This window comes from Ursus maritimus, unplaced genomic scaffold (genome assembly GCF_017311325.1).
Source record: "Ursus maritimus isolate PB19 unplaced genomic scaffold, ASM1731132v1 scaffold_18, whole genome shotgun sequence".
Lineage (NCBI taxonomy): Eukaryota > Metazoa > Chordata > Mammalia > Carnivora > Ursidae > Ursus > Ursus maritimus.
In genome coordinates, this window is record NW_024424230.1 from 37175987 (window position 1) to 37199112 (window position 23126).

Here is a 23126-nt window from a genome sequence, read left to right on the forward strand (position 1 = left end):
TTAAGTTATTTATTGAAGAGGTGGTAGATACTCAAAATATATCACTGCCTAATTATTTTCTTATTATTCACATTCTTGAGGTGGTTTTTCTGGTCTGTAATATCAGTATGGTGAAAATACCACATAATGGTACACTGTCACGCATCTCTTCCTAACTCTGGGCTCAGTGACTTCACATTGGTATCTTGAAATAAGCCCTAATAGAAATGCTTATACCACAAATCAGCAAATACCACAAATCAGAGCTGTATTTATTATTTTGTTTATTGTCATAGTGCTGAAGCTGAAAGAAGTTTCAGTTTAATGAAATTTATACAAGGGCGAATTAGTACAACAGTAGAGTACATACCATATTAAATTACAAAAAAAAACTTATTAGGAAGAAGTCTGCAATGAAATTCCATTTGACCAATTGAACCATAGTTCAATTAAAATAATAGGTTGGTTTGCTGAACAAGAGTTCAACACAAGTCAATGAAAGCATTCTGTGAGAATTAGTTGTCTATAGGGAATTTACGATAAAAATATTACATATTTTGCTATTATTTGTAAGTTGTATGCTGCACATCTTTATATTATTAAAATTTATAAAAAACTTATGTGTTTGGGGGGAGACAGCTGATAAACATATATCAATACATCACTATAAGGCTTGCTGTCTGAGCCCCTCCTGTTTCCACTCTACTTTTATGGGTTTGTGGACTGTTAGAGTTGTATTGTATGAACTCCTTTTTTGTTGTTGTTGTTGTTGTTTTGCATCTTTGAAATTAAAATCTATGTTGTCACAAATGGTAATAGACAGTATTATGTTAAGTGAAATAAGTCAGACTGAGGACGGCTACCGTATAATTTCACTCAGGTGGAATCTGTAAAATAAAACAGATGAATACACAAACAAAAAGCAGAATCAGACATATAAATTTGTCAACCAGAAGTTGACAAAAGGAAGGGGGTCAGAGAGATGGGCAAAATGGGTAAAGGGGAGTAGGAGATACGCACTTCCAGTTATGGAATGAATAAATCACAGGAATACGAGGTCCAGCATAGGCAATACACTCAGTGATACTGTAATAGCGTTCAATGGTGACAGATGGTGGCTACCCTTGTGCCGAACACAGCATAATGTAGAGAAGTTGAATCATCACCATGTTGTCCACCCGAAGCTAATGTACTATTGTGTGTCAACCATACTAAAAATATGTTTAAAAATTTAAAAATACATATTTAAAACATAATAAAATGAAAAAGAAATTAAAATCCCAAACTATTGGAGACCGCAGATTTTAATAGCTTTTTAGAATTGTAACACACACAGCGCAATTTGTCCATGTAAAGTGCACAATTTAATGTTTTAGTATATTCACAGGATGTAAAACCATCACATCTAATTTTAGAACATTTTTGTCCTTTCTGAAAGCCACTTTGTACCCATTAACAGTCAATCCCCATACACCCCTCTCTCTAGGCTAAAGCATCCAGTAATCTACTTTACATCTATAAATTTGCTTTTTCTGCACATTTCAAATAAAAAGAAAAAAATGGTATGTGTCTCTTTATGTGTCTGGCTTCTTTCACTTTGCTTTATGTCTTGAAGTTTCATCCATGGCATAGCATGAATCAATACTTTATCCCTTTTTATTACAGAATAATATTCCTTTGTAAGGTTATACCACATTTTATTTGTCTTTTCAGTTCAGCGGCATTTTAATCGTTTCTACTGTTTTGGCTATAAGGAATATGTTGCCGTATTTTGTACAATTTATTTTGTGTGGTTGTATGTTTTAATTTCTCTTGAATATATACATGCTTAGGGCTTATTAAGTCATCTGGTAAGTCTATGTTAAATTTTCAAGTTACCGTCAAACTTTCCCAAGCACCTGCATCATTTTTCATTTCCACCAGCAATGCAGGAGAGTTCGCAGTTCTCCATATCTTTGCCTATGCTTGTTTTTGGTTAGAGCAATCCTAGTCAATGTGAAGTAGTATCTCATTGACATTTTGATTTATGTTTCCCTGATTACTAATGATGTTGATCACCTTTTGTTGTACTTATTTGCCATTTGAACATCTTCTTTGGAGAAATGTTTACTCAAAATCTTTATAATTTCTTTATTTTAGGTATACAACATAATGATTATGATGTAGATATATAATGATTACATGATTATAACAATTATATAAATGATATATATATGTGAGATATATATATATATATGTATGTATATGATCACCATAATAGGTCTAGTTAACATCCACCACCACAGTTACAAATCTTTTTTAGATTTGTACTTAGAACCTCTAAGATCTTAACAATTTCAAATATGTAATACAGTATTTTTATTTATAGTAGCCATACCATGTATTACATCCCCAGGATTTATTTATTTTATAACTAGAAGTTTATACCTTCAAACTTTTAACTACCTTTACCCATTTTATCCACTCCCTACCTCCTGACTCTGGCAACCACCAATCTCTTTTTCTGTCTGTGAGTTTTGTTTTTCATTTGTTTGCTTGTTTTTTTAGAATCCACAAATAAATGAAATCATATGGTATTTGTCTTTCTCTGTCTTATTTCTCTTTGCATAATGCCCTCAAGGTCCATCCATGCTGTTGCAAGGGGCAGGATTTCCTTCCTTTTTGTGGCTAAATAATATTCCAGTGTGTATATGTGTGTGTGTGTGTGTGTGTGTCTCTGTGTGCGTGTGCACACATAATAGCACAATTATGTGGTAGCACAAAATGTGGCATATATACATATGACCACATTTTCTTTATCCATTCATTCATCAACAGATACTTAAGTTGTTCTCCTGTCTTAGCTATTGTAAATAATGCTGCAATGAAAATGGGGTGCATGTATTTTTTCAAATTAGTGTTTTTGCTTCCTTTGGATGAGTCCAGAAGTGGAATTGCTGGATCATAGGATAGTTCTATTTTTAATTTTTTGAGGAATCTCTATACTGTTTTTCACAGTTCTGCACCAGTTTATATTCCCACCAGCAGTGTGCAACGACGTGTTGCCTTTTTTCCATATGGTTACCAATACTTGTAATTTCTTGTCCTTTTGATAATAGCCATTCTAACAGGTATAAAGTGATATCTCATTGTGGTTTTGATTTGTATTTACCTGATGGTTAGTGATATTGAGCACATTTTCATGGGTGCCTCCTTTGAGAAAATGCTGATTCAGATCCTTAACCCATATTTTAATTGGATTGTTTGTTTTTTAACTATTGAGTTGAATGTGTTCTTTATATATTTTGGATATTAACCCTTTATTGGACATATGATTTTCAAATGTCTCCTCCCATTTCTGTGTGTTGTCATTTTTTTTGATGGTATTATTTTCAGCATAAAATATTTTAATTTTAATGTAGTTTAGTTAATTTTTCTTTTGTTGCTTTTGCTTTGGGTTTTATAACTGAAGGGACCTTGCCTTACCCAAGCTTAAGAACATTTACTACCATGTGGTTTTTTTTTTAAGAATTTTAAGTTTTAGCTTCTACATTTAGATCTATGAAGCATTTTGACTTAATTTTTATGTATGGTGTGAGGTAAGGATCTACCTCATTCTTTTTCATGTGGGTATCCAGTTGTCCCAGTACCATTTGTTGAAAAGATTATTTTTCCCCCACTTCATTGTCTTGACACTGTGTTGAAAATGAATTGAAAATAAGTGTAAGGGTTTATCTCTGGAATCTCAGTTCTATGCCATCGATCTACATATCTATTCTCATGCTCAGTACCATGCTATCTATTATGTAAGATTTATGGTAAGTTTTGAATCAAGAAGTATGAGACCTCCAAATTTCTTCTTCTTCTTTTAAAAGATTATCTTGGCTGTTCTCAGCAACTTGCATTTACATATGAATTTTAACTTGTCAATTTCTGCAAAAAAGCTAGCTAGAATTTTTAAATAGGCATTACATTGACTTTGTAAATAAGTTTTTCGATTACCATTTTAATAATATTAATCCTCTGGTCTGTGAACATAAGATGTCCTTTCATTTATTTAGATCATAAAAAAATTTTTTAAACAATGTTTTGTGGCTTTCATGTACAAGCCTTTCACTTCTTTTGTTAACTTTATATCTAAATTTATACCTTGCATTCTAATTTTTTTAAAATTCTTTTAGAGAGAGAAAGAGAATGAGAGCGTGAGCAGGGTGAGGAGAGGCAGAGGAAGAGGGAGAGAGAGAATCTTAAGCAGTCTCCACACCAGCATGGAGCCCAAAGTGGGGCTCGATTAGATGATCCTGAGATCATGATCTGAGATGAAATCAAGAGTCAGGCACTTAGCTGACTGAGCCACCCAGGTATCCCTGCATTCTAATTTTTAGATGCGATTATAAATGAAATTATTTTTCTAAATTCATTTTTGAATTTTTTTATTGCTAATGAAAAGAAATACAATTGTTTTTTGTTATTGATTTTGGACCTTAACTTTGCTGAACTCACTTATTTCTAATAGTTATTTGGTGGATTTTATAAAATTTTCTACATACACGATCATGTTATCTACAAATAGAGATAGTTTTTCTTCCTCCTTTTCAATCTAGGTGCTTTTTCTTCTTTTTTTTTTCTCCCTGATTCTCCCTCACTATTACTTCCAGTAAAATGTTAAATAGAAGTGGCTAGAGCAGACATTCTTGTTTTGCTCTTGTCTTTAGGGTGAAAGCATTCAATCTTTCATCATTAAGTAGCTATTAGTTGTGGAGCTTTTGTAGATGCCCTTTATCATATTGAGAAAATTCCTTTCTATTTCTAGTTCACTAAGAGTTTTTCTTAGGAAAGTATGTTGGCTTTTGTCAAATGCTTTTTCTGCAGCTATTGAGGTGATTATATGCCTTTTGTCCATTATTCTTTAAAATGGTGTATTACATTAATACATTTTTATATGTCAAATCAACCTTGCATACTTGGGATTATCCTACTTGGTTATGTTATGTAATTATATATATATATAATTGGATTTGGTTTGCTAGTATTCTCTTGAAGTTTTTTGCAGCTATATTCATAAAATATATTGGTCCATAGTTTTCTTTTCTTGTAATACATTTGGTTTTGGTATTAAGGTAATTCCGGCTTTAGAGAATGATTTGGGAAATGTCTCTCTCTCTATTTTTTTTTTTTTTTTTTGAAGAGTTAGTGATAAATTGGCCTTCATTCTCAAGTGTTTGTTCCAGTGAAACCCTTTGGGCCAGGCTTTTCTTTGTAAGAATTTTTTTAAGTTACTAATTTTGTCTCTTTTACTTGTGGGTAGACCTAGTCAAATTTTTCATTATTTTCAGTCAATTTCAATAATTTGTATCTTCCTAGAAATTGTTCACTTTATATAGTTATCTAATTTATCATAGAGTTGTTTATACTGTTTCTTATAATCCTTATTTATTTTTATAAGATCGGTAGTGATATTCCTTCTTTCATTCCCGGTTTTAGTAATTTATATCGTCTCTCTTTTAATCTTGGCCAATTCAGCCAAAGTTTTGTCTTTTAAAAATATATTTTCAAAAACTGCACTTTGGTTTTGCTGATTTTGTACATTGCTTTCTATTCTCTATTTAATTTATTTCTCCTATTTAAAAATATTTCCTCCCTTCTGCTTGGTTTTAGTTTACTTTCTAGTTATATAAGGTGGGAAGATAGGTATCTTATTTTTTTAAATACTCAGTTACAGTTATAAATTCCCTCGAAATACTGTTTTGGCATTTTGTGTTTCTGTTTCTGTTCATCTCAAAGTATATTTTAATTTTGCTTTTGACTCCTCTGACCCATTGGTTTTGAGAAGTGTGTTGTTTAATTTCTTCATCTTTGTAGATTTCTCTATTTTCCTTCTGCATTGATTTGTGATTTAATTCCATTTTGATCAGAAAACATATAAAACATATTTCAGTCCTTTACGTTTTATTGAGACCTGTTTTATGCTGAGATATGGTCTGTCATGGAGAATGTTCTGTTTCTGTTGTGTGGGATGTCCTATGTCTGTCTGTTAGGTTTATTTTTTATAGTGTTGTTCAGTCTTCTTTTCCTTGATCATATTCTCCTTTGTTATTCTATTTTTGAAAATAGAGTTTTGAAGTTTCTAACTATTATTGTTGATTTCTCCTGTCAATTCTGTCAGGTTTTGCTTAATCAATGTGTGTGCATGCACACGCTACTTGGAATGTTGTTTTTTGGTGCATATGTAATTATTATATCTTGCTGGTGAATTGACCCTTTTATTATTATGCAATTTTCCTCTTTGTTGTAACATTTGTTGTTGGTTTGTTTAAACTCTGTTCTCTAACACTGATACAGCTGTTCCAGCTCTTTTTGTTGTTGTTCTTAATTGCATAATGTAGCTTTCACCTTCATCCTATCTGCATCTTTTTTTAAGATTTTAAGATCTATCTATCTTTCTTTCTTTCTTTCTTTCTTTCTTTCTTTCTTTCTCTCTCTCTCTCTCTCTCTCTCTCTCTTTCTGATTTATTTAGAGAGTGAGGAGGAGGAGGCAGAGGGAGAGGGAGAGAGAAAATCTCAAGCGGACTCTGCTCCCATCTCACAACCCTGAGATCCTGACCTGAGTCAAAACCGAGTTACATGCTTAACTGACTGAAGCAGCCAGGCACCCCCTTTCTGCATCTTTGAACCAAAATTGTGGCTCCTCTAGATAATATACAGTAAGATGTTGTTTATAACCAATTCTCTTTTTTGGATTCCTTAGTCCATTCATATTTACTATTTTTAATGTGATTGGATTTATATTGGTGATTTTGTTTTACAGATACTCTGTATATCTCATGTCTTTTTACCTTTAGTTTTTCTTTATTGGCTTTTTTCCCCTAAGTACATATTTTCCCTTGTAAAATCTTAATTCCTTTAATGATTTTAAATTATATATTTTTGAATTTTGGGGGTTACTTTAGGAATTACAATTTATGTTTTAACTTATCAGAATCTACTTTGGATGTATACTGATTTAGTTATAATCCAATATAAAACTTTACTCCTAAAGAGCTCAGTTTTCTCACTTTTTAATTTTATGATTTATACATGTAATATCCAGATTATCAATAATCTCATAATATTATAGTGTCATAATTATTTATATAATGTTATGTCTTTCAAAAAGCTAAGAGAAGAAAGTAGGAAAGCATGTATTTATAGAGTTTTTAATGTTAATCTTTTTATTAACCTTTTTGGTTCTCTTTCTACCTGTGGATTTGAGTTATCATTCTGTTATTTCTTTACTCCAGACTCCAGTATAGCTTTGTTACTGCCTCTTTTGTGCTGTCATTGTCAAATATATTACATTTATGTGTGTTATTATACCAGTAATTCAATTATTTACATATTATTTTAGTCAGTTGCCTTTTAAATCAGTCAATTCTCAAAGAATCAGTATTCAAGGTGAACATTTAAATAATCTTCAATCTTTCTTGTTCTCTGGTATTGCAATTACATATCTTGCTATGTGTAATTGCAAATGTAGATTATTTCAGCGCCAGTATGGGTTAAAAAGTGTTTTGTGGAATCCTTGGTAAAATAACCATCAGGTATGTATGGGATATGTCCAAGAATATTCTTAGGATAAATAGGATTTTCTTTCTTTCAAAAAAACTCTATCTTACTAAACTTTAATAATCACTGTGAGTCTTTGGGAAGGTTATATAACTTCTGAGTATTAGTGTTCCCACCTCAAAAGATGACTATGGAGATTTAAAGAAAACATTTAAAAATCCCTTAAGGTGTTGCTTGGCAAAAATGAGACCCCCATGTTTGAGACTGTTAAATTAATCTTATTATCAGTAATAATAACAAGATATAAGTTGTACTGTGTATATTTTCCTTTACGGCAGTGTGCCTGTTACATATTCATTTTCTGTCCTCATGGTATGGCCCACCTCTTGCAACACATTGTCTACTATTTTTTGTAACCGAGGAAGGATTATAGATTCATAAAGAAAACAATAAATAAAAATGACTCAATTATTATCTTTTAGAAAAGAATAAATAAGTACTTCTATTGTATTTGGTTTGCTTTTCTTTATTTTTAAAATTAATTATTTATTTTTACCTACCTTTACCGAAGCTCTCAGTATTTACATTTGGATTTGGATTACTGCTTGATGTCATTTACTGCTTCCTTTTATCCTGGAAAACTTCCTTTTGCTATTTATTATAAAGCATGTCTATAAGCATGGAATTGTTATTGGGGTTTCCTCAAAGGTTGATGAGTTATTAATCTCTTGTTCTTTTTGAGATATTGTCTTTGGCATTCAACATTTCCACTGTAACGCGTCTGTTTGTGAATGTCTTTCTTTTTATGGTACTTGAAGTATGTTTTAAAAAAAAAATTTTTTTTTTTTTTTGAGAGAGAGGCACGAGCAGGGGGAGGAGCAGAGGGAGAGGGAGAAGCAGACTTCCCACTAAGCAGGTAGCCCAGTGTGGGGCCCCATCCCAGGACCCTGAGATCATGACTTGAGCCAAAGGCAGAGGCTTAACCCACTGAGCCACCCAGGTGTTCCATGGTATTTGAAGTATGTTAGGTTCCAAGCTCATTGAATATATTTATCCCACTTTCAGAAAGGGCTTCATTACTCTTCATTTTCTTACCACAAATACTTGGCTCACTTACACTGTAGGCCCAACCCCTGAGGGCATTTTGGAGTTTTAATAAGAGCGTGGATCTGAATTGAGCTTAATTACAATTGCAAGTAAGCAGGTCTACATGAAAGAAGGATACTAGATGATTTCCCTTCCCCAATGTATGTGATTTCAATATTATCTTGATTAACACTGAACTTACGATTTCTTGAAAGAATGTTCACTGTTAACCACTGATAGGGAAGCATTTCTAATATATGTTCCCATAGCACAATTTGTACCTTCTGTTCTCTAATTCATAGCTACATGTAGTTAAATTATGGCCATCTAATGATTTCAAGTTCTGGGGCACCCGGGTGGCTCAGTTGGTTGAGTCTGACTCTTGATTTCAGCTCAGGTCATGATCTCAGGGTTGTGAGACGGAGCGCTGGATGGGGTTCCACACTGGATGATGAGCCTGCTTGAGATTCTCTTTCTACCTCTTCCCCTCACCTCCTCCTCCCTACCCCCCACACCCCTCCCTGCTTGTGTGTACCTCTCTCTCTTTCCAAAAAAAAAAAAAAAAAAATTTCAAGCCCTAATCCCTGGAATTTGTAAATGTTACCTTGTTTAGAAAGAGTCTTTGTAGATATAATTAAGTTAAGGATATTGAGTGAAGAGATTAGCTTGGATTATCTCATTGGGCTTTAAACGCTTTCAGATGAGATGAGTCATTAGAGAGAGAGAGACAGAGGAGAGATACACGAAAGATGAGAAGGCAGTGTGATATGGCCTCAAGCTATGGAATGCTAGCAACCACAGAAACTGCCCCTAGAGCTTCCAGAGGGAGTGCAACTCGACCAACATCTTTGAATTTTGACTTCTGGCTTCCAGGAGAGAATAAATTTCTCTCGTCTACAATCATTGAATTCTCTGTTTTGTTTATCTGAGAACGTCTTTACCTCACCTTAATTTTGGAAAAGTAGTTTTTCTGGATATAAAATTCTTATTTAGCAGTTTTTGTTTTAATGTTCAGCACTTTGAATGTATTGTACTATTGCCTTCTGACCACCATTTTTTCTTTTGAGAAGTCAGCTGACCTTGGTAACTTCAGCACCTTGTAGAGGGCATGGTGGTATTTCTTCTTTCTGGGATATTTGTTGAAGGAACGAATAAATAGGCTGTGATTCTACATCACTCATAGTTTATTAACTGTACAACATTACTAGATTTCTGGCTACCTAGCAAAGGAACCGAGAGGAAACTGTACAAATTTTATGAGTGGGAGAAAAGAAGACAAAATTTTGTGGGTGTTTTTGCTTGTGGGTAGAGTTAGAATTTGGATATCTAGCCTAGGAACAGTGGATGCTCTCAGAAGAGTGGGGGGTAGGCCAGGGTGGTTGAGGGGTAGGCGTCTGAAATGGTGCTTCCCAGGCATTGTACACAAAGCTACAACAGTTTTTTGGTCTAGTCATAGCCGTGCTTCTTGCAGCTTCTTTGAACTTTTGCTACATATTGGTCTTGAATCACAAGGCAATAAGGGATTATCCATGGGGCTCAGTATAGAAGAGATACCTTAAAATGTTAAAGGAGAGAAGTGAGAAAGGTCTAAAACCTAATGACAAATCATGTGCATCAAGGTAATTGTGAAGAAGTGCTTCAAATCTAACAGAGATGAGATACCGTGCAGTTCGACCTTACATACAACTCACAAATATTTGAATATATGTATATTTCTTTGAATATATATGTAGTTATTTAAATATATATGTAGTTATTTAAATATATGTGTGTGTCTATATTTGAATATAGAGCCTCAGACACTGCTACTTCTGAGACCTATTATAAATCAGGAAAAAAACAAAGCCCAAACTAAGAAAAAGCACCATGTGATTTGTTTCAAGTTTTGCGGTGAGCTCAGTCTGCTGGGACTACTGTTCAAAGAGGCTTTCGCCATTTGACTCATTGACTGCATAATGATTTTGCTCAGATTAATCACCCTCTTATGCTGTCTACCAACATTAATGGCTATGTCATGTTACTTCAGGTTATGCCTCAGGGTCCAAATAAGAACATTGTGTGTGTATGGACATGCGCACATGTCTGTGTTTGCAAACAGGAAACCCGTTCATGTAAGATTACATTTCTTTTTTGTCTAATTTCCAACTTCTTATTCTTTTCTTACACATTTCTTATTTTCTGTCATCTATGGGAGCGTTTGGCTCTTCGCTACACTTCCTACAGCCACCACCATGGCTTAGACCCTGTGTGTATTCCTACCCACGTCTAATTCTATTTCCTCCAAGAAGCTACTTCATCCAGAGGTGGTGTCTTTATTCTTTGAACTCCTATAGTATGTTGCTTATATTTTTATCATGATCGCCAAAATGACAAGACTCACCATTGGCTGAGTGTTCACTATGTGCCAACCATTGGTCATACCTTTACCTATGTTACCGCATTTAATTCTTACAATTCTATGAAGTGGGCTCTATTATCTCTGTTTTCCAATTGAGAAAACTGAAATTTGAGAAGACTGAAATTTAGGGAAGTTTAAATGATTTGCACAAGACCCACAACTTCTGAATGGAAAATCCAAAGTTCTTACCTAGATAATTTCTATAACTCACATTTTTAACCTCGAACAATTATTGTCCCTTAGTCCAATCTGATAGCATAGTAGATGTGTTTTCTTTCCTAGATTATATGATATTTAAGGATAGAGATCCCATATTATTTCTTTTCTTTCTCTAATAACAGCTTCCAGTAGCCAGAAACTCAATAAATATTGATTGGATGAATGAATCAATATCTAGAATGAAATTATTGTAATAAATGTTACTAAACCTTAAAATATATTTTGGAATAATTTAAGAAAGTTATGATGATGGCTACAAATAAGTCATTATAAAAATCAAAAGATGTTATTTATGGGTAAGCATGATCACTATGCCAGATATCTTTTTTCATGTTTCTTAAAGTTCTATATGTAAACAATTTATTAAATGATCCAATAGCCACTCACAACTTTTTGAAGTTTCCTATCTGGATGATTTGGTTCATCTTATCAAAATGTTTTTGTTTAATTCACTCTATGTGTTAACTTTATGTATTAAATACACATTTCTTTATTAATTTTGTGTCCTTTTTTTTGTTTTGTTTTGTTTTTCTCCAGGATGGTGTGGGGGTAGATGAGAAGCTGTCTTTGCGGCGGGTAGCTGTGGTTGAAGATTTCTTTGACATTATCTATTCAATGCATGTGGAAACAGGGCCAAATGGAGAACAAATTCGGAAACATGCTGGACAAAAGAGAACTTATAAAGCAGTAAGTTAAAAAACAAAAAACCAAAAAGAGAAAGGCATGCATTATGAAATTTGATATTATGTATGTTTGTTGAAATTGGGTTAAATATTTATAAATATTCTATCTCCAATATAAATTAGAGCATATCATGGTTACACCCAACATTTAAACTATTATTATTACTGATTCCGTTTTGGTCATATATTCACTAAGTCTATTGCATATAATTTAAATCTCTCTCTGGCACTCTCATTTTGTTTTCTTTAAATATACATAAAATGTGGTAGTCCCAGTCAAATGCCCACAAATGGGAAAATGTATTTGTGTCATATATTCAATGTATATTTGAATCATAATGTACAAATTATGGACTGGGACATATGAACTTTTGTTCTACCACTATAACCTTAACATTCCTTCCCCTTCAAATCATATTAATATGTTCAGGTATTTCCTATTTAATCTTATGTTCCATGGGTAAGGAAATTTGATGTACTTTTCTTGTGTCACCTTATATTAAATACATTTGTCCTGAAGAGTATGCATTTCTTAATTTTCCAGGATAGAGAATTAAAATATATGTGTTGTTTTCATAGATCCAATGCCCTTGAACATTTTAAAATGAAAATATACAATGCTTTTATCGTAAATTATGTGGGAAACAGATTTAATTAACTGTTGGATATTGAAATATATATATTCTCAAAATGGAGTTATATATTATTTCTAAAGTTTCTAATTATATTTACAGTTTGACCTAGACACTTTAATTTAGCTTTTATTTAATCAAACATTTCTATGAAATCATCTTACAGATATTTCATCCTTTCTAGGAAAATTGAACAGTAAATTATTCTTTTCCAATATGAGCAAAGTATACATCAGAAGTGTTTTATCAGCAACCAGAATAATATCCTCTTTTAGAATTCTTATTGAACTTTGCTTTTGGCTACCATTTTATTGACTGTTTTCAGCTCTATTGATACACAATATCAGTTTGGATCCATTTTTTTTTCAGATACAGAAAAATGTGTGAAATGCTCAAAGTTTCAAATACAGGTACATATGTTTGAAAATTAGCTACTGAGCATAAGAAATAGCTTCTTTTCCATAACTATTTTTTGCTATATTTCCAGGGTCATATTGAACCTTTGTAGTTGCATAATAACCCCTAATACATGTTGTATTTATCTCTCCTTCTCTATGGTTTTGTTTCTTGGCTGTTTCCAAACTGCATGGTTTGTGGGCAGGCACTATTGTAAGTTTCCTTACATAATTCTGCCACATAAACTTTCTTTTGACTTACATATCCTAGGAGACATTTTTATCATGACTAATGACAATGGCCTAGCCTCTTAAGATACTTTTATGCAGACTAATATTACTGAACATACTCATTTTGCTTGTCTCCTAAGCTAGGGTTGTATCTTTGGATATTAACAGGAAAAAAATATACATTGATCTACTAATATCACTAACTGTGTACTCTTATGATAATGCATTTTCATGAAATAGCTGCCTGAACTTGGTAGAACTTTGTAAGGTAGGAATGCAGAAGTTCAGCTGTGAAATGAAAGCAAACAAACAAAAAAAGCGGCTTCATTGTCAGTGGTAGTGTGGGAGCCAAATCTGTTTAGGTGCCAAAAGCAATTAAAAACGATTTAGTCTTTGGAGTGCATTTATTAGAGACCTTGAATTCAAATGGAAGCATGACACAGACCCAACTCTGTCACCCCGTTTTCTAGGTGAAATATAGAGAATGTGATCCATTGCCAATATGCATGCTAGACACTTCCAATAAATTGGTAAACATGTTTCTGACATATATCATTTTGCATTAACATTATGAAGACATTTTCTGCATTTTGGGGTGGAAATACCAACAGGGGACATATAAGCAGCACTGACACATCCTCCATTCCCTCTTGAGAACATCCTATTGAAGAATCCTTTCCCCAGTTTATTTTTAATTTCCACACTAAAGTACTTTCACCTTTTTCTAATATCACGAACGGTCTTTTTTGGCATGATCTTTTGCCTTCTGGTATCTCTTAATTGAGTCCTAATTAGGAAAGATTTCCATTTTATAGAGTAATAATACATCATAGAAAGAAACAAGAACTGCTGCTGTGCCAGCGAAATTGTGCATATCACTCTACCATAGATTAGGTCTAATGTTAACATTTCATATGAATGTTCAATGCAGTGGGGCACAAGACGAAACCCAATTTGAAATGGAATGGGTTAGTAGTATCAGGGCCCTAAACTGTTGGGTCAGTGTTGAGTTCTCAATACTAACACTAGAATTGGCTAGTTCTTGGTAGAATTAGCTCGATACCTATTGCAATTATAATGGTTCCCACGAAGTTCAAGATTTTTTTTCTACTTCTAACACATTAGTCATAGCGCATGCATGATTATGTTTATTGACCCTTTTCTCCTTTTCCTACATGGCCAAGAAACCATACTTATACAACTAATCATTAAGGCGTTTCATATTGTTTTAATAATATTACCAATAGATTTAGTGGTCATTTTGTTTACTTTGCCTTTTTTTGCAAATCTTTCTATGTTTTCACTCTGCAGGAAATGGTGGTCCTTTAATATTGGATTAACTTTTGAATGCTATTTGTTTTTACCTATCTGCAGTATGTCATTCCTTGAAATATCTAGGCATTATACAACTTAACTATTATTGCAATCTGATCTGACTATAGATAAAATTGGAGGGTATGTATTCTACTGATGAGCTCTTTTTAAAAATCCACATAAAATGACACATTTTAGGAATATGTAAAGGCTATCATAACTGTTTTGTTCAGTCATTGGGGAATTCTAGGGTCTTTTAGGTCTTTTCTTTTTTTTTTCCCTGCATTTGTCCTTGTGTATATACGAACTATTATTGCAGCACTGAGTGTTTCCTCCCATATATTTGACTATAGTCAGCTTTTATCTACATTAACAGAGCAGAGAGGAGGTATGGCCCATTAAATATCACTTATATTTGCAATTTAAAATATATCTTTGTACTGAAAATTGAATGCAAGCAGGCTTAGCGATTTGGAAGGTTACTCCAAAATTCATGATGTAATATTGTAAGAAATTATTGCGGGATGTTGTCTTCTGGTACTTAATTCTCAACTTCTGCCTGAACTCCACCTTTGGGAATATATCACTCTTCTCCAGTCATCTCTTAGCACATGCATTTTATTCCAGGCTAAGCACCTTCCAGTAACATAAGTTAGGGTCCGATTAGAGGATTATGTTTCAAAGCTTTTTCTTCTACATGTAAAATAAGAGTGGTGGAAACCCAGGAGCTAAGGGGAAAAGTCAGTGTTTTCAATAGAGAGAACAGTCTGCATGTAAATGTGTGTATGTACACACACACACACACACAACTTGTAGTGTGATACAGTAAACCTACATGTATTATTCACATACATCGCTGCCAGTAATTACATTCATTTAATTCAGAGTGGAGAACATATGCTAGAGCTAAAAGAAAATAGGCCAGAAGCCAGACAAACTCAGTTTCAGATTTCAAATCTAGCACTTCCTATCTGTGTCAGTTTTGGCAAATTATTTACTTTTTTCCTCCTCCTGTTTAGAGGGAGATAATGATATGCACGGTGTGGTGAAATAAATGAGTTCATATACGTAAAGTGCTTGGCATGTGGTAAACTTTGGAATAGTCTTATTTCACCTTTATGCAGTCACTACTCATGTTCCAAGTAGAAGGACAAGCAGGACAATTAACAGAGCTCTGCCATTGCCCTAGTTACAATTATGGCTATAATTTCTTCTGCCCATCCTGATACCTCTGCGTTGGGAGATAGGAATAATAATAACTTCTTATGCATTCTTTTACCACAAACTCTGGACATCACCATTCCTTGGACGTTCACAGTGTAAGTTTTATCTGAGGTTTCGCTGGGCACTTTCTTGCTTTTTCCAAAGTTTAAGTCTATTAAATAAATTTCAATTGAACTTTTTGAAAAATTTTAAAACTGGCTCTCTTTAAAGAATGTGTTTTCAATATGAACTGAACATCCCTTTCTAGGGATGTACTATAGAAAAACAATATATCATGTAGAATGTCCACATTCGTACCCTGAAAATTTAAAAAGCTACATCTTTATCCTATCAGATCTAGAACACTTAACCTTAAGACTTTAGTTAGCATAATTTTTGTTCTCTTATTTTTATAAATACTTTATTGGCTTAGTGTTTCCCCAGCTAAATAGGATATTTTAACTTGCACTGGTTTCTGCCGATTAGTTATGTAAAATTTTCTAGACTCCTTGTCAACTTATAATGAGACTAATGTGCAAAATTTGTAGCCATTGTGGTATGAAAAAATAACACTGCACTAAAATTCCAGAGTTCCAAACAATTAGTTTAACTTCTGTTTGGCTTAGGCTACCTTTCAGTTTTCTTTAAACTCTGAAGGAACAACACCAAAATAGATAGATAGATAGAGAGAGAGAGAGAGAGAGAGATAGATAGAAAGAAAGAAAGAAAATACCTGGAGGCTCAGTTGGTTGAGTGTCTGACTCTTGATTTCAGCTCAGGTCATGATCTCAGTGTTGTAAGATCAAGACTCACATTGGGCTTCATGCTTGTTGGGGAGTCTGCTTGCAATTCTCTCTCTTTTGCTCCCTCTGCCCTTTTCCTCACTCACTCTTTCTCTCTAAAATAAATAAATCTTAAAAAAATAAAAAAAGAACAACAAAAAAACGAACTCTGAAGGAATACCACCAACAGTAATGGTGCGTATGGAGCCATTACTGTGCTGGCGACACAATGGTGATGGTAACCAAAGCGAGTAAATTAGTTGGCACCAGAAATGTGCAAACATAGGGGATGTATCCTGCTGTTAGAAAGGCAGATTGGCTGAGAAGCACAGCATAGGGATAGAACATTTCGGCTCCACTATTATCTAGAGAATTCTTCTGTTAATAATTATAATGATGATGGTAAGAACAATAATGAAAAGGATCTGTAGTCATTGGACTTCATATTTCCAGGAATTTAAAAGAGCAATCAAGAGAGAAAGCCCACATAATACCACCAAGTGTCAGCAGATCTTCACTGCTCTCCTTTCTCGTTAAAAAATTTGCAGTCATCTGAATCATGTTATGAACAGGCAGCTTCTTAGTTATAATATGATTTTAAGCTGCAGCACAACACAGTGGCTGTTCCTTGGTTGCATTTATTCTTGTCTGGAGCCTGATGGCTTTGCTATATCTCACATGCTTATTTATGGTTTTTCTTCTGCATCTGGGTTGTAAACATAAATGATCATGTGACCATCAGCATTTCCTGTCTTATGGTCCTATAGTCTGCAACAGCGTTTAATAGGATTTGCTAGATCTCACTGTTGAAATGTATCTATCTATCTAGCTCTGCAATTAGTGCCAGGGAGGCTTTGCTCTCCCAATGTATTTCCCTTCCCTATCACAGTGCCTCAAGTTTTACAGTTAGGATTTAATTTATTTGGGTTAAACCATTGACCCCTGTATCTTTATATGGACTTCAAATATCCTTGGGCAAGAAAAGTTGGAGAATAAATTAGGCTGCTAGCAGTCATGGGCATTTTGCATGATCAGTTCATAAACCTGCTTCTGTCTCCTGTATCTAGCTGGGTTTAACTCAACCATAGAGAAGTCTACAGAATGGGGATGAGGGATGCCCTAAGTCAACATTCCTACATCTGACAGCCCAGGTAGCACAGGATCTGCCTGATTTTTGTGTGATTCCCAGTGCGGCATTACATAGTACAGCTTTTGAAACATGTATGATATTTAGAAGTTGAGAACTCATGTCATCAAGACAAGGATAAAAAGCCTTTACAAATCTCATTTGAAAATATTTTCCAAAAAAGAGGGTACCATTTCTCTTAATAAAATATTTTTAAAAGATGAGAGTACTGTTTAAAAATGGACAGGAGGGCCCTTGTTGCATGAGCACTGGGTGTTGTATGTAAGTGATGAATTTCAGAGGGGAGAGGGTGGGGGGGATGGGTTAGCCCAGTGATGGGTGTTAAGGAGGGCACATATTGCAATGAGCACTGGGTGTTATATGCAAACAATGAATCATGGAACACGACATAAAAAAAAAAATCTCTAAATTCTACACCTACAATATTATACTGTATGTTAACTAACGGGAATTTAAATAAAAATTGGGAGAAAGAAATAATAAAAATAGATAGAAGTATTAGATTTAAAACTATGAAATTTAAATAAGATTTCTTAGTAAAAGTACTCTTCAGTCATGATTTACTAATAGAGTATAACAATGTGTGCTTCTGCCCCTCCTTACTTTCTTTTGCCGTTTTGAATTCTTCCCTGCCACAGATCCAAGTGTGTGGGTAAGGTGTTACTGAAGATAAGTGTTGAGGAAAATATTCTGTGGGACTTAGAAATTAATTTTATGTCTATAAGCCATCTTCTTTGACTTAATGTGCAGAAATATCAAAGCAAATCAATACAGCAAATAAATATAGGTTCCTGTCTTTTTTTATGTAGATGACATTTTTATTTCACTATTATAAACTACAGTGTCTTTTTTTTTTTTTTTTTTTTTTAGATTTTATTTATTTATTTGACAGTGGGAGAGACAACCAGCTAGAGAGGGAACACAAGCAGGGGCAGTGGGAGAGGAAGAAGCAGGCTCCCAGGAGAGCAGGGAGCCCGATTCGGGGCTCGATCCCAGGACACTGGGATCACGTCCTGAGCTGAAGGCAGACGCTTAACAACTGAACCACCCAGGCGCCCCTAAACTACAGTGTCTTAAATAAACAACAGTTCTGGATATTCAAATAGAGATAAAAAAAAACCTAAAAATTATTCCAAATTCAAATATTTTTGTAGACACTCTTTAATATTGAATTCAGTGATAATGTTATACAGTAATTCAGTGATTTAGAAGTGTGTTTTACAATTAGTTTATCTTTGAGAGTTTATGAGTACAAAATATTACTTAATTATAGATATTTTATGCTACTTTTGTGAGGTTCCTTTCATTCGTTTTTGTATTTTATGATTAGAGTAGATGTTAAAAAAAAAAAAATCACACAGTTCCTGCTGATGGGGGGACCATGCCGCTGCTGTACAGGCACATTTAGCAGAAGGCTTGTCTCATAGGAGGTACTCAGTAAGTACTTGTTGAAGGAATAAGTTCTCCTTGTCTTTGTGAAATCCTTGCCTTTTTAATACCAACTAAATTGTATAGGGATGTTACTGTAAATAGAAATAATGAAATAAGGTTAGTAAGGTATCTCATGGCTGTGAAGAGTGTGCACTGCACATTCCGTGTTTGCACTCAACACAGCCCCAGATTTATGCAGTTTGGGGCGTTCTCAGTAAGGTTGAAAATTATTTAACGCAAGGGTTTCTCATTTGCTTTTCAGGGAAAACTTTGATGTTCCATTTAATAGTGCTACCTTCTTTGAGGCAGGATGCAAACACTTTACTTACTTTTCCAGAGATTGGCTTATTTTTATCAGATACACCCTGATACCTACATATGCTACCCATACACACATACATAGGTTTTACAGAAGTGATTTCTAAATATTGAAAGCAGCCATTAAATTAAACATGGCACATATCATATTAGATCCACTTTTATGTTAGAACAGTCCTATTGTTTTTGATAACTAAAAATAATATTCAGCCTCATAAGTCAGATGTGTAAAACATCTCAGAAGGAAAAAAAATCAATGGCATGGCAATTAGAGTTATTAAACAACCATTCTGAAACAGAAGGCTAGGGTACCGCCATTCATCAAAATTGATTTATTTCTCATATAGGTGTAGTTAGAATTATCACAGGTGGGCAGATTAAGAGTGCAAATCCATTATACTGAGACGCTGTCTTTTTGGTAGTGGAGATCATCAAAAGACCTAAGAGCTCACTGAAACCGGTTAATCATCAACTAATGTCACAAACCCTGTCATTAATAATTTTTGTATTAAACGATAATGTCCCGGTGAAGAGATATATTCCTTGAAAGGGAATTAACCTTTTGAAGAAACCATTAACTCTTTACAGCCAGCCTGGTAAATTGCTACTTCAGTGCACCCTTGTGGTGAAAGTGAGCCAGTGCAGCTTTCCGACTACTCGGGATGATTTCATGCCGCCTAGCGGGGGATTCTCACTCAGATCCAGAGGTTTCGGTATTCCTGGGTATGGTCATCGTATAATAAATAAAATCTCCTGAATTTCTTCAAGCATATGCATGTGTGTACCTGTATAAGTGCCTATATAGGTATTTAATTAAGATAAAATATAACAAGAAGAAGGTATAGGATGTGAATGACTAGTAATGAGGTAGTAGAGAGAAAATGCTGCCAGTTTTGATGTCAGCCAGACTTGGTTGAAATCCCAGATTAGGTGACTTCTATATGTATGAGTTGGGTGTGTATTGTTTGAAGGATTTTTTTGAGGCTCAGAAATAATATATGTCATGATTTTAACATAATAATTGCTTCAAACATGATTGAAGTGAATGGAAACTTTTTTTTTTTTTTTAAATGTGGAGTTATGTGTGGGGTGACAGATGCTATAAATAGCTTCCTAGTAACTAGATTTTGAAAGATCTATTTCTTTCTTTGTATCATCTGTGCTTTTCATTGACCTAGGGATAACACCCACCCAGGTCTTCATTCTTGACTTCCCCAGAATTGAGATTATTATTCACTAGCTTTATCAGCAGCAGTTTTCATTTCATGATAGGTAAAAAGAAACCAGCCTTTACCTATTTCTTATCTGTTTATCTGTTCTTCTTCTCCCCCTCATCTTTCTGGGAATGTCCTCTCCCGGGCAGCACACAGCACAGCCATGTTTGAGCATGGCTGTGCTCCTTGGCCATAATAATGGGAAAGGAGGTGAATCCCAAAAGAAACTGACCTAGCTGCTACTTCTGAGAACTTGGAATTTCCACCGAGAAATTTCTATCTTGGTATGCTCTTTCTCTTTAGTAAAGAACACGTAAACATGGTATCTTTTGTCCTATGTATCCATTAGTTGTATAATTATTTGTGTAACCTAAGGCGATATTTCTCAGTTGGGCACTATAGGCTTTGGGGCCAGCAGTTGGCTTTGTTCAAATACTCCATGCCATTTAGCATCCTTTATGCCTCCACGTGAAGTTCCAGCAACACCGGCCCCGCTTCCTGTAGTCAGAATGCAACCCTGTTCTGTTTCAGGTCACCTCTACAGCACAGTAAACACCCCAAGTCAGGAGACATTTTCTAAAGGAAACCATGCAGCCAGTTTTCTACTTAGTATCTCAGAAAATTATTTTCCTTATTTGTCAGCTGTTGAGCAATTCAAGAATTCAGACCATGATTTCTGCGTCTGTGGCACATGGTTAGTATCTCCTGACGTCGCGCTTTGCCTGCGCAAAACTCTGAGGGTTCTGTAACTTCCCGGGCTCCTTGGGAGTGAAGTCTAACCTTCTCCAATTTCTTCTATTTCCTTAAGATGCCTGGTTATTGCCTGCTTTGAGTAACTGCGGCGACGGTATTCCTAGGACCTGTTTCAAAAGAAGCACTGTGTCCCCCTGACTAGCAGCAAGTAGTCAAGGTCACCTTGAACAGAGCGGGTCACAGTCGGAGCCAAGGAGAGCTTGAATGTGCGGGTGAATTCTAGACCGGGAAGGCTGAATTCTAACTGGTCTTCCCTCAGCCCTAAGAAAAACAGTAATATATCATATTATACACACTCTTCAGAAGACATCAAGAAAGGAAGTAAATTCCCCACACTTCCCATGTGTGTAATTGTGTATTTTAATGTAGCTTGACCTGCTACAAGTAATTGTATAAGCATTTGCTTTGCTGAGTCATTTTATTTACATGCAATATTTAGGGATTCTCTTTATTTTACTATTAGGAAACATGCATGAAGTAAAACTTTTCACTGCCCATCTGCTCATTTTTTTTTTCATCTAATGTAAGAATTCTCTGTGATGACAATCTGTTCCTTAACAGGCAAATATTCTAACATAAGAAGCAACAAAAATAGCATCCACAACTTTGGAGATCTAATGCCAGCTGATTTGATTATCTCTTTTGATGTTGTCTCAATTTGCTCAATTGATGACTTTTTTAATTATTCTAAAATACAGCTCCAAATTAAAGATGTGCATCATTATAAAAGAGATAAAACAAGAGAATAAAGTTCTTTTTTGTGCAAAGCAATACAGCTAAGTTTGAACCGTAATCAGTGAAGCAAAAACTGTTTCCAGGAAGTTAATTAATTATAATTAAATTAACTCACATGCTCTTTCTTGTTTGCCTATGCCTTGATCTACTAACGTGTAATGGTATAGGGCCCCATTCATCTACTTTGCCCTGGAATTCTGTTACCCCTCTGCTTGCCTCCTCAAATTTCATCACGTGGTGGATTTCCATGCTTCTGACTGTCTCTGCCTTTCGCCCCCCACTCTAGCACTTCCCTGTCCCTGGAGGCCACCGACTTATGCCACCATGCTGCTTCCTCATTTTTGCTGCATTTGCTTCACGTTTTCAGATTGCTTTGAGCTAGCTACAATTTGACCTGAACTGTCTAAAAATATCCCTGCCTGCTTTAGACCTTCTCTGGATTTGCCAGCCTTCATTTTAACTTTGACTACATACCCAGTATCTTCTCTCAACACCACAACAAAGATCTTTGGATTGACAGACTGCACTCTTCTACTTTAGAACAATGTTTTTTGTATTACATATCACAGCCCATTAGTGAGTTATCAAGTCAATTTACTGCGTTGTGAACACTTGTAAAAAAATGAAATAGAGGGGTGCCTGGGTGGCTCAGCCAGTTAAGTATCTGTCTTCTGCTCAGATCATGATCCCAGTGTCCTGGGATCGAGTTCTGCATCGGGCTCCTTGCTCAGCGGGGAGCCTGTCGCTCCCCCTGCTTGTGCTCTCTCCCTCTGACAAATAAATAAATAAAAATCTTTGAAAAAAATGGAAGGCAATAGAAATGATCGATTTTATTATATAAATGGGTATATGTGCTAGCTTATGGGAAATATATTTACACTTGTACTGTTGGTCTAAAAAGCTGGAAGACACTGCTTTAAATGGGGACTGTGATTTCAGATTGCCTGCATACTTTCCAATGATCACTTCCACGAGTTCTACTTCTCACTTCAGTACTTGGTACATTCTTAGATTTTCCTGGCAAGCAGTTTGTTTCAAGTTTAAAATTATGGGGCTCCTGGGTGGCGCAATTGGTTAAGCAT

General features: G+C 34.7%; 1 protein-coding gene across 4 annotated transcripts in view; it reads left to right on the forward strand.

Moving 5' to 3' along the window:
* The window catches only part of NOL4 (nucleolar protein 4), a 388144-nt gene that overhangs the window by 72876 nt on the left and 292142 nt on the right, over positions 1-23126 (forward strand). For 3 of the 4 annotated variants that reach the window (XM_008691056.2, XM_008691064.2, XM_008691069.2), the window contains exon 2: positions 11744-11893. In XM_008691056.2, coding sequence (XP_008689278.1) covers positions 11744-11893 — 150 coding nt within the window. Of the gene's footprint in view, positions 1-11743; positions 11894-12868; positions 12932-23126 lie in introns of all 4 variants that reach the window. The other variant, XM_040632608.1, reaches the window with a different exon arrangement.